Source organism: Salvelinus fontinalis, chromosome 10, assembly GCF_029448725.1.
Source record: "Salvelinus fontinalis isolate EN_2023a chromosome 10, ASM2944872v1, whole genome shotgun sequence".
Lineage (NCBI taxonomy): Eukaryota > Metazoa > Chordata > Actinopteri > Salmoniformes > Salmonidae > Salvelinus > Salvelinus fontinalis.
The window spans coordinates 378,131-391,225 of record NC_074674.1 but is presented as its reverse complement, the minus strand read 5'-3'; the positions used below and the strand labels follow the sequence as shown (position 1 = coordinate 391,225).

The 13,095-nt window shown below is 40.5% G+C and overlaps 1 protein-coding gene across 2 annotated transcripts in view; it reads left to right on the top strand.

Moving 5' to 3' along the window:
• Positions 1 to 13,095, top strand: part of LOC129863327 (fibrinogen C domain-containing protein 1-like) — a 256,911-nt gene that overhangs the window by 146,982 nt on the left and 96,834 nt on the right. For both annotated transcript variants that reach the window (XM_055935219.1, XM_055935218.1), the window contains one exon: positions 6,873 to 6,969. In XM_055935219.1, coding sequence (XP_055791194.1) covers positions 6,873 to 6,969 — 97 coding nt within the window. The remainder of the gene's footprint in view (positions 1 to 6,872; positions 6,970 to 13,095) is intronic.

Genomic DNA, 13,095 nt, shown 5'->3' with positions numbered 1-13,095 from the left:
CTTCTCAAAGATGCCGTCTGGTGGTCAAACTAGCAATAACTTGCATTAACAGAAAATATGGCTGACAATGAAATAACGTGCCACAGCATGCTGCAGCAGCCTGCAAGGTGTGCTGCAATATGACACAACGTTTAAAAAGGAGGAACACCTGTAGGAAAGCGAATTTAAGTGGTACCATTCTCCTACTCTTCAATCCAATGTATTCTACTGCTGTCATCATTTCTTACTCCAATCGGGCAGCGGTTCGTGTGCAAAAGTATATGATTAATGTGAGAGTAGTTCCTAAAATGTGTCAATGATAAGTGTCTCTTTCTCTCTCTTTTTTTCTGTTTCTCACTCTGTCCCTCTCCACGTTTTCCCTTGCTCTTTCTTTCAGTCATTTAGTTAGCTAGTAAATAGATCATTAAATCAATTTGTGTCGTACTGAATCATAAGTAAGGCTGGGGTTTTTGCAGATGCAGAAGGTTACGACTTTTCAGAATGATGATATGATACGAGGTTATGAATAATATGTTGACTGTTTTATGGATGTGACAGTTTAATTCGGGAGATGGCAACTCTTTAATCCACCGCTCTCGTGGTGCCCCAAATTCCTAATGAGTTAACCGTTACATGATTAACCTTCCTGGTGTGTTTCTGGTCGAATTGAACCGATTTATACGTTTTCTCTCAGAAAAATGTACTTAATTTAATCTGATTGTAATAAGGTTCCATGACTTTGTCCGCACAGGGCATCTGAACACACAAAATACATTGTGATGCTTTTCATTACATTTTGGGTGTTTTATTTAACTTTGTACACCTGTGGTGTCCCCGGTCAAAAATGGGTGAGACTACAAGTATATAAAATTTAGTTCAGGCACATGCCCATTCATTAGAAGGACACACTTCCTCTCCCAGACCACCACATGCATGTGTGTTTGAACACACACACACACACACACACCTCACTCCCCGTCTTGGCTTCCATGGCAACCCCCACGGGAATAATTCCCCAATAGAAAATATCCCCTACGGGAACCACACCTGTTGGCATTCTCACAAACAATCGCAATATTGTTTCAATAATACATATAACTTTTCTCGCAGCTCTGGTATATAAAGCTTTTTTGCGGCAATTATTTCTATGGCAGCACAATGACCAAACGATATACTGTATGTGAGGCTCTTGATCATATCTTTGATCATGACACTGGTGAGGAGGAGAGAGGCCAGGAAACGGACAGTGAAGATGCTTTTCTCATAGCTCTGGTATACTCAGAAACAAGCTGTATGAGCTCAGGTCAATGAGGCCTACAGGCCATAAATAGCAAATAGAAGTTCAAAACTTGTAATGTTCACAAGAACTTAAGTTGATAAAAAGATCTAACACAACATGAGGTAATAATAATAATATATGGATTATTATGGATTTATAATCAGCTATAATGGGGCGGTCATTTTGGACCGGGATCACAGAATTAATTAACATGACACGAACATAACCGGAGGGTTCATTTAATTGGGTAACAATTAAACATAGTTAGTTGATTCGATAAATAACAGTCATCAGATTAATGAAAGTAAAGTCACGACAGTGGCCAATCAGATTCCAGGGTTAGGCCGTGGCCACCCTGGGCCACACCCTGGACACGCCACTGCTCACATTCTTCTAGATACTCTCTATGTATACTTCCTTACACCCTGAAGTGCACAATTTTACCTATCAGACATCTCTGACTCCTCTTGCAGGTGCTTCCAGCGAAACAGTGAAGCAGAGTTCAGCTCTTTCAGAAACAAGATAACAGTCGTTAGATATCTTTCCCGAAAGGGCACTGCCAAAGTGCACAGGAATGGAGAGAATTGAGTTATTATCAGCAGGCGAAAGTGTGTAAAAGCAAAAGTCTGTCTGACAGAACTCAGCCACATCGTTGGAGTTGCTTTGGGGAAACGAATGGAGGGTGGTTTGTTTCTTTTTGCTGGATGTGATTCGTGTTTGATTTGGAGGATAGGATTTGTGGTCTCCCTGTTGCATTTAAAACCTCACTGCTACCCTGCTGGCTCTGGGCTAGAGCTAATGGTAGTGGAATTCAGAGAGAGAGAGAGAATGAGGCATAGAGGAGAGAAAAAGAGCGAGAAAGATATTTATATAGAGAGAGAGATAAAGAGAGAGAGGGGGGAGAGATATAGAGGTAGAGAGATGTGAGAGTGAGAGAGCAAGTGAAAAGAAAAGCCGCTCTCCATCGTGTTCTAATACCTATCATCACTCACTCAATTTGCACTATTCTCCTCCGTTCTAGAGAGAGAGGGAGGGACAGAGGGATAGAGAGGTAGTTATGCCACAAAGGAGAATTTACTGAGATGGGTTTTGAACTATTGTGTTTCATGTCTTGTTGTTGCGTTTGATTGTCTCTGTACCCAAAGGCATTTACCACCTCGCCTACTGGGAGAATGAGAGGAGTAGAGCACAAAGGCCTGCTATGGAAACTAAACGATCTTTACAATATGACTACTAGAGATTTTAACAGAACATATTCTAAATTGCCAGCATGGTCATAGTAAACACAACTTACATTCAAACAAACAGATATGAATGAATCAGTGACACATCACCAGCTCTTAAATCGCACACATCTTTTTTCCCCAGAACACACTGTGTAGTCCAGCCCTGTACAGATATGTACTGTACTATATCCCTATATAGCAGAGTCTGAGAGGTAGCAGTCAGTGTGTGTTTCAAACACTTCATCCATGGTGTGTGTGTTACGGTCAGTCGTGGTCACCCCACTAACACCAGACCATAGCAAAACTGCATCTATAAAGGGGAGAAACAAACCACATGGGACAGAGCCCAGTAAAATAACGCAGGACAAAGCAGTCGTATAGATGGACTAAGAACAGCATGGAAAACTACCAGATAGCAACTGACCATCAAGAAATGCAATCCCTTCAAGACAACTTTCTGCCCATCACATATCCTCACAATTAAGGAAGGCTAGGCTTCTGGCTGTAGGCCTACAAAACAAACAAGATTTTTTACAAGATGCCAGACCCATCTGCTCTGCTCCCATGTTACTACCCCCTCAGCATATTGCTCTTGCTTGATGTGATGGCAACTGGTCCCTAATCTCCCACGTGCTCTTGAATTAACTATGACTTGACCCGCAGACAACTTTCCTAGGACTACACCTGCGCATGCTTGAGAAACATGCATGCCAGGTTTCAACCAGTTAGTTATATGCACCCCTGCTTGTTGAGGCAATGGTTTTTCCCAGGGAGCGTTTGAAGGTATTTCACCTGCCTTGTATGAACCATCCTGATCTCGCAAGCTTACATTCTGTTTTGTGTGTACGAGGCTAACACTGAGGGTGAGAGTGTCCATGTGGGTAGCCTGTAGATAATATTTGTCTAACAGTCCGCGTATCCTGATTCCCACCAAATCTGGATTTTGTGTTGAGTTCCTTTTTTTTTTTGAAGACATACATTTTTGTTAATCGTTTGTTTGTTTCGGTAAATCCTTTCTGCCTATTTTTGCCATAATTATGATTTATTCCTACCACTTCTAGGCCTACCGTACTTTAGTGAATAAAACCAATATTTTGGCACCGTAAATGCCTTTTGCCTGTCTACCTACAAAAACGGTGCGACACTTCTACCTTTTCACAGTTGAACTGTAGGCCTAGGATAAAAACAAAGATTTCTTTCATGGTGTTTGTCGAGGTGTGGGTGGTTCATTGGTGTGGAACACGAACCGACTCGGAGAATTGCCTGTGTCACTTTAACACAAACTGCACCTTCACTGGTAATCATTCTGACTGTTTGTCCATGCAGATGTTTTTTTTCACAGCTCTAGCACATTTCCAATTTCTGTTCATCTACTGCGTGTGATGACCCAATCATCAGCATTTTTCCTGGGGAGTATACAAACATATCTCGGCCTACACACACGCGCAAAGGCACACAGGCTTACAATCGCACAAACACCCGCACACGCACACACACACACATACACACACAGTGCCTTGCAGAATGTTACAGTGAGTTGTTTTCTATTAAGTCTTTCATCTCCAGTCTGAGCCGTGTAATCGAAAATATTCTGTATATTTGTTTTGTTTTCCATCCTGAAAGGTCTCTTTTTATGCAAAGCTTCACTCTATTTATTCACACATCACTTAGTTTGACATAATTAATTTCATTTCATTCATAGTGCTACAGTGGGCGAAGGATAATGTCATTTTCACCTAGTGCTAGAGTTCTGATTATTTTATTATGACAAAGTCAATCAAGATTTGATGGATTCCTTTCATTAGCTTCCTACAAATGGCCTTTTCAGAAGGGAAGAGCGTGTGCATTAGATATTGGTGAGAGCGGAAGCCTTTATGACTGAGAGAAGATACTGTTTTAGTGGTGTCCTTAGATCTACAAGATCTGTGCACTGTGACTCATCTTACTACTGGAAAGATACAGCAGTTAGGAAGTGTATCACTGCTGATCCCAGACCCAACCTCCAACCTTTAAACTCCCCCACAGATTACTGTAGAATTTTACAGTACTTACTATATAATTCTGTAGTAAACTATAGTATACTGTAGGGTACTACACGACAGACTTTAGTATCCCTCCCATCATGTTATATGGGTACTTAGTATATAATTATGTAGTATACTGCAGAATACTACAGTACGTAGTACAGTATTATCCACACAAAAAAACACTTTAGTAAATACTACAGAAATGCCTGCAAAAACACAACAGTCCGCATGTACTATAAAAAATAATACAGCATTCAATTTGCAAATACCCTGCACATTCTCCTCCCCCGTGTCCCAATTTGTGCAACCTGTAAAATAACCTACATGCCAAGTATAGACTATATATTGTGTTCCCTACAGTTCATAAAAAACAAGCAAAATGAGAACAAACACACTACTGTCAATATTACATTACAACATATAGTCTGCAAAAACACAACAACAATTAATATAGTATAAACTAGTCTTTTTTTACTACAGTATGTATACTATAGAAGACTGTAAACACGACTGTAAATACGACAATACGACAGTACAAAGGCATCTTTGGTGTCCTAAGTTTTCATAACTGTGACCTTAATTGTGTCTTAACGACCGTTCCACAGGTGCATGTTCATTAATGATTTATGGTTCATTGAACAAGCATGGGAAACCGTGTTTAAACAATATACAATGAAGATCTGTGAAGTTATTTGGATTTTTACGAATTATCTTTGAAAGACAGGGTCCTGAAAAAGGGACGTTTGATTTTTTGCTGAGTTTGCATATTTACACACATATACATACATACACATACAGACATAGACATATAAATACATACATATACACATACATACAGTTGAAGTCAGAAGTTTGCATACACCTTAGCCAAATACATTTAAACAAAGTTTTTCACAATTCCTGATCACAATTTTCTTTAACAGATCATGGTCTTTAAATTAGAATATATATACTGTATATATATATATATATATATATATATATATATTACCTTTCTTTAACTAGGCAAGTCAGTTAAAAACAGATTCTTATTTACAATGACAGCCTACCCCAGTCAAAACCGGACGACGCTGGGACAATTGTGCCCTGCCCTATGGGACTCCCAATCTCAGCCAGATGTGATACAGCCTGGATTTGAACCAGGGACTGTAGTGATGCCTCTTTCACTGAGATGCAGTGCCTTAAAATGCTGCGCCACCCGGGAGCCCAAATGCAGGGCCGACAGACAAGTTCCTTACTTTTTACCCCTTCCACTTTCATTTTCCATTTTTGCGGTAATGCCACAATTAGTAGGTTGTAATTGCCATACGGTTTAGTTAGCTGCATGTATGATATAACTCCACCAGTCATATTTATTATATAATTTATGAAGATTTTACCTTTTTTTTATTTAAAAAATATAGTTTTTTTTATCAATTAGTATATTCGAGTTGAACCACAATATTTGTTGTATTATTTGTTCTGTCTTTTCTGGTGAATTAATTAGAAATTGCAACCAACTTTCTATGGCTTGATTTCCTAACTGAAAGTGGGAGGTTGTAATCTGAATGAAGGGAAAAAGGCCTTTTTTGAACATTGGGTTTAGATATTCTTACTAATTAAGTATAACTTTTGTATGACTGAAGACTTTAGTGAGAGGTCTAATGCTTTAATATTTAATAATTTCAGTCCTCCGAATTCATGTTCATTATATAAATGGGCCCATTTTATTTTGTCTGGCTTGCCGTTCCAAATAAAACTGAATCATTTTTTCCTCACATAATTAAAAAAAACTGTTTGCTAGGTGTAGGCAAGACCATAAGCAAATAGGTACTCTGGGATATGACTAAAGAGTCAATCAGGGTGATTTTTCCACAAATACAAAGGTGTTTACCTTTCCATGGTAGCAAGATATATCCTTATTTTGCAAAATTTCTATAAAAATGTATTGGAGTGAGATCATTTATTTGTTTTGGAATATGTATACCGAATATATCCACATCACCATCAGACCATTTTATTGGTAAACTACATAGTAAAGTAAAAGTAGTATTTTTTAATGATCCAATACGTAATATAGTACATTTGTTATAATTTGATTGTAATCCAGAGTTTAGAACAATTATCTAGATCCTCTATGAGGCTGTGGAGGTATCCAAGTTTAAAAGAAAACATGGATCATCAGTGTACATTGACACCTTTATTTCTAATCCCTTGAAGTTATTGTTGGATCTGATTTTAACAGCTAACATTTCGATGGCAATAATAAATAGATATGCCGATAATGGACAACCTTGTTTTACTCCTCTTGACAGTTCAAAACTTTCTGAGAAGTAGCCAATATTTACTATTTGACACCTGCTCTTTGTCTGTGTACTCCAGGTGATCCAGCGCAGGGAAGATGGCTCAGTCAACTTCTTTAGAGGATGGGACTCCTACCGCGAGGGGTTTGGAAAAATCACTGGAGAACACTGGCTCGGTAAGTGTGTTTGTGTCCTTTTTGTAAGTGCACGATCAAGAAGCACCTTCGCCAAGTTCTTGGTTCCAGGACCATAGCTGAGTAGGATAATGATTTGAGTGCTGATAAAATACTCAGGACCATGAGGGTAAATGTGGCTGGTAAATGTTGTTTGAAGCAACGTCCCGATTATTCATCCAAACACATTTAACCACAGATACAACAGGAGACTGTCAGAGCACCACAGAGTACTCTTCCTATTCAGAGGGTGTAGTTGTCTTCTTAGCCACCGTCATCAAATGTCCCTCGGGCCAAACGTGAAATATGAAGTGGTGTACAGGCTAGAAAGGGATTTACTAGCTGCTGCTGCTTCCTGCTCCATCCACTTTCTTCCTTCCCTTCCTTCCCTCACTCACTCTCTCTCTCTTCTTTTCTTGCCATTTTTCTCCCAGCCTGTCTCCCTGTGCTTTGTTCATAAAGCCTGTTCTTAGTGTGCCTGCATGTTCCTGGAGTCCAAGCTGTATGCTTACAGACTAGATAGTGTGTACTTTTCTTTGTAGCTTCAGAAGTGTGTTCCGTAGACATAGCCTGCGTTGCTGTTGTCCTGTATCTTCAGTACTGCAGTATTGCCTAGCTGTGTAATTATGTACTGTATCTGCTACAGTGTGTCCTGTCCTGCAGCCATAGAGAATTGTTTACAGATGTGCTGCCAGTAGATGATCTTAGTGTGATCTTACAGTGCCTTCGGAAAGTGTTCAGAACCCTTGACTTTTCCACATTTTGTTACGTTACAGCCTTATTATAAAATTGATTAAATAATACCATTTCCTCAAGTATCTAAACACAATACCACAATGACAAATCGAAAGCAGTTTTTAATAATTTTTTGCAAAAAAACTGAAATACTTTTTTTTACATACAGTTGAAGTCGTAAGTTTACATGCACTTAGGTTGGAGTCATTAAAACTCATTTTTAAACCACTCCACAAATTTCTTGTTAACAAACTATAGTTTTTACGTGACACAAATCATTTTTCCAACATTTGCTGACAGACAGTATCACAATTCCAGTGGGTCAGACGTTTACATACACTAAGTTGACTGCCTTTAAACAGCTTGGAAAATTCCAGAAAATGATGTCATGGCTTTGGAAGCTTCTGATAGGCTAATTGACATCATTTGAGTCAATTAGAGGTGTACCTGTGAATGTATTTCAAGGCCTACCTTCAAACTCAATGCTTCTTTGCTTGACATCATGGGAAAATCAAAATAAATCAGCCAAGACCTCAGAAAAAAAATGTAGACGTCCACAAGTCTGGTTCATCCTTGGGAGCAATTTCCAAACGCCTGAAGGTACCACGTTCATCTGTACAAACGATAGTATGCAGGTATAAACACCTTGGGACCATGCAGCTGTCATACCGCTCAGGAAGAGATGCAGTTTCCCGGGTCAACAGCATCAATGTAACAGTATAGCTTCCGTCCCTCTCCTCGCCCCTACCTGGGCTCGAACATCGTTACCCATCGCGCCACAAAAGCCACGGCCCTTGCAGAGCAAGGGGAACAACTACCTCAAGGTCTCAGAGCCAGTGACGTCACCGATTGAAACGCTATTATCGCCCACCACCGCTAACTAGCTAGCCATTTCACATCGGTTTCAAAGGCACAGATCTGGGGAAGGGTACCAAAACATTTCTGCAGCCTTGAAGGTCCCCAAGAACACATTGGCCTCCATCATTCTTAAATGGAAGTACTGAGTAAAGGGTCTGAATACTTATATAAATGTGATATTTCAGTTTATTTGTAATAAATTTCATATTTTTCTTCTAAAAACTGTTTTTGCTTTGTCTTTAAGGGGTATTGTGTGTAGATTGATGAGGGCAAAAAACAACTTAATACATTTTAGAATAAGGCTGTAACCTAACAGAATGTGGAAAAAGTCAAGGGATCTGAATAACTTCTGAAGGCACTGTATATCTGCAGTACTGTGTTGTGTTCTGCTCTTGTATCTGTAGAAGTATAGTAGTGTGTAGACTGTCCATGTAGTTGTCAGACAGTTCTTCTCAGATCTGCTCTGCCTGTGTAGATAGGTGACTATATGGGTTTGCATCTGCAGTGTGTTTAGCTGTAATGTGATGTCTCCACCTGCGTCTGATGTAGAAAAGGTCATCCCATCTTTTGCTGCGGCTCGTTAAAGACAAACTAACAACCTCCGAGGGAACAAAGGAGGAAAAGCTGTTTTTTTGCCCCAATCTCTTTCCTTTCTCCCTCTCCCTGGCCGTCCCTCGACGCAACTAAAAGAAATATAACCAAGGCGCAGATTTCTGAGTTTAGCGCTTTTGTCGTGCCATAATTGAGCTGTTAAACCCCTTTAGTGGTGTAAGTACATGTGATTGCAGGAGAGGTGTGTGTGTGTGTGTGTGTGTGTGTGTGTGTGTGTGTGTGTGTGTGTGTGTGTGTGTGTGTGTGTGTGTGTGTGTGTGTGTGTGTGTGTGTGTGTGTGTGTGTGTGTGTGTGTGTGTGTGTGTGTGTGTGTTGGGAGGTGCCGAAAACTCAAAGACTAGCGATTTGGGATGACAGTCCTGTCTGTGTCAGAACGCGGAGATTGTTTAGTTCTCTAAAAACCACGTGCAGGGGGAAGAGAGGGGGAGAGCTATATAGAGAGAGCACTCTGGACACAGCAGGGTCGAGAAAACCTTGATAAATCCTTTTATAGTCAGCAGTCACGGCCCTCATCCTCTCCTGCTGGTTCTGTCCTTCTCTCTGCCTCCGTCTGATGTAGGAGGGCTGTGGTGGAGGTCTACTATTGGTTTGGGAGGTTGGCAGTGACACTTTTCTGAAAGATGCTAGTTTTAGTTTATATTAAATAGACATGTGTAGATTGATGAGGGAAAAAAACAATTTAATACATTTTAGAATAAGGCTGTAACCTGAGTTTAGCTCACACAATTTACCCCTTTTCTCACTTAACTCAAAATTGGAATATATTATGCTGCCTGTGACTCATCCATATCTGAAGACCACCTGCCTTCATTCTAGTATCTCTCTCTCTCTCTCTGTATCCCCTTCTGTGTGTGTGTGTGTGTGGGGGGGGGGGGGGGGGGGGGTAATTTCACCTACACCTCTCAGATCAATAAAAAAAACGCCACCAGAAACTCAGTAAAATAACTCCCCAGCCCATAGTACCAGTCTCTTAGTCTCTCAGCACAGGCGTAACACGCTTCCAACACAGCAGGGACTCCACAGCACAACTACACACATTGTACACTGAACACCTGCATAGGAATAAAATACACTACTGTATATAAATAGAACTGTGTCAATTTAACGTCCAACCATTATACACAGTGTAAAAAACATTAAGAACACCTTCCTAATATTGAGTTGCACCACCTTTTGCCCTCAGAGCAGCCTCAATTTGTTGGGGCATGGACTCTATAAGGTGTCGAAAGCATTCCACAGGGATGCTGGCCGGTTGGTAGTGGACCATTCTTGATACACATAGGAAACTGTTGAGTGTGAGAAACCCTGCAGCGTTGCAGTTCTTGACACACTCAAAGCAGTGTGCCTGGCAGCTACTAACATACCTCGTTCAAAGGCACTTAAATATTTTATTTTGCCCATTCACCCTCTGAATGACAGACATACACAATCCATGTTGCGGTCCTAACACTTAAAAGACATACCCTCGTCCACTTATGCCCTTGGGGGAATCCCCCTCGCCATCTTGTCGAGCGGTCCAAATGATTAGCCAAGCAAGGGAAGTTTGCAAGGTAAGCCCATCAGCCCTCATTTTTAGTCGGCTTTGCGAGTGTTCAATTATGTTCACTCCGGGGCCTGAAACCTCCCATAATTCAATTCGCGACGATTGTACATCTGCTAAGAAAAGTCAGTGAAAACTTAAAAACAACATTAATGGAGAAGTCAGCATACAAGTGCAAGTAAAAACGAATGCAAATACATTTGAAATTGTGCTACTGATGCCCATGACGGCATAAACACGTCTCATACAAAGGAAATATGTTTTGTTTGGATATCTTTTGGAATTGGTAGAAGTCATCAGAAGTCTCCACTTAATTTGAGGGCAGAGGGGATAGGCTGTGTCTTTTAAGCGTTTGGACCACAATCCATGTCTCAATTGTCTCAAGGCTTAAAAATCCTTCTTTAACCTGTCTCCTCCCCTTCATCTACACTGATTGAAGTGGATTTAACAGGTGACATCAATAAGGGATCATAGCTTTCACCTGGATTCACCTGGTCAGTCTATGTCAGGTTTTCCCAAATTCGTTCCTCGGGGCCCCAGGGGGGGCACATTTTGGTTTTTGCCCTAGCACTACACAGCTATTTCAAATAATAAAATAATCATCAAGCTTTGATAATTTGAATCAGCTGTGCATCGTTTGGGCAAAAACACCCTTTGGGGTCCCAAGGACCGAGTTTGGGGATACGCTGGACTATGTAATGGAAAGCAATGTTTTGTACACTCAATGTATATAACCTGTATATACGTGTATAAGGTAATATTCCCGTCTTGATTGGAGGTATTGTACTTTCCCTCACAGAGAAAATGGATGTCTTGTGATTGATAAAAAATGTATCACATACAAGTGCATTCAGAAAGTATTCAGACCCCTTGACTTTTTCCACATTTTGTTACATTACAGCATTATTCTAAAATTGATAACATTGTTGTTTTTTCTCATCAATCTACATACAATACCCTATAATGACAAAGCAAAAACAGGTTTTAAGCCATTTCTGCAAATGTATAAAAAAAACGTAAATATTCAGACCCTTTACTCAGTACTTTGTTGAAGCACCTTTTGCAGCGATTACAGCTTTGAGAATTCTTGGGTATGATGCTACAAGATTGGCACACCTGTATTTGGGGAGGCTCTCACATTCTTCTCTGCAGATCCTCTCAAGTTCTGTCAGGTTGGATGGGAAGCGTCGCTGCACAGCTATTTTCAGGTCTCCAGAGATGTTCGATCGGTTTTAAGTCCGGGCTCTGGCCTCTCCTGGGTTGTCTTGGCTGTGTGCTTAGGGTTGTTGTCGTGTTGGAAGATGAACCTTTGCCCCTGACTTAGGTCCTATGTGCTCTGGAGCAGGTTTTCATCAAGGATCTCTATGTACTTTCTGTTCATCTTTCCCTCGTTCCTGACTAGTCTCCCAGTCCCTGCCGCTGAAATAATCCCCACAGCATGGTGCTGCCACCACCATGCTTCACCGTAGGGATGGTGCCAAGTTTCCTCCAGACATGACAATGTCATGTTCCTTTTACTAAGGAGTGGCTTGCACCCGACCAGCTCTAGGAATGTAGTTTACATTTTTTATTTAACCTTTATTTAACTAAGGAAGAATCTTGGTGGTTCCAAACTTCTGATTTTTAAGAACAATGGAGGCCACTGTGTTCTTGAGGACGTTCAATGGTGCAGATATTTTTTGGTACCCTTCCCCGGATATGTGCCTCGGCACAATCTTGTCTCGGCACTCTACGGACAATTCCATTGACCTCATCGCTTGGTTTTAGCTCTGACGTGCACTGTCAACTGTGGCACCTTATATAGACAGGTGTGTGCCTTTCCAAATCATGTCCGATCAATTGAATTTACCACAGGTGGACTCCAATCAAGTTGCAGAAACAGCTCAAGGATGATCAATGAAACAGGATGCCACTGAGCTCAATTTCGAGTCTCATAACAAAGGGTCTGAATTCTTATGTAAATACGGTATCTGTTTTTTAATTTTAATAAATGTGCATTAATACATTTTTGAATAAGGCTATAACGTAACAAAATGTGGAAAAAGTCAAGGGGTCTGAATACTTTCCAGATGCACTATACATACACTTAAGTTTTTAATGGACGTTCCGGAGAGTTAATCCAAGAGACAAACTATATTATCTTCCACCTCTTGTTTGCCTAGTAACACAATTACGTGCACTGTACCAAAACTTTCCCTAGCTCATTCAAATGCACCAAATACACTCAAATGCAATCTTACAGCCACACAGCACATAGTTTAGCAGGCACTCCACGCCAGTAAACCTTTTTCTTGCATATACACTTGTAAGCATACACACAGACGCACACACAGACACACACAAACTCACACCCTTCACTACATTCTACAAAATGAGGGGTCTTT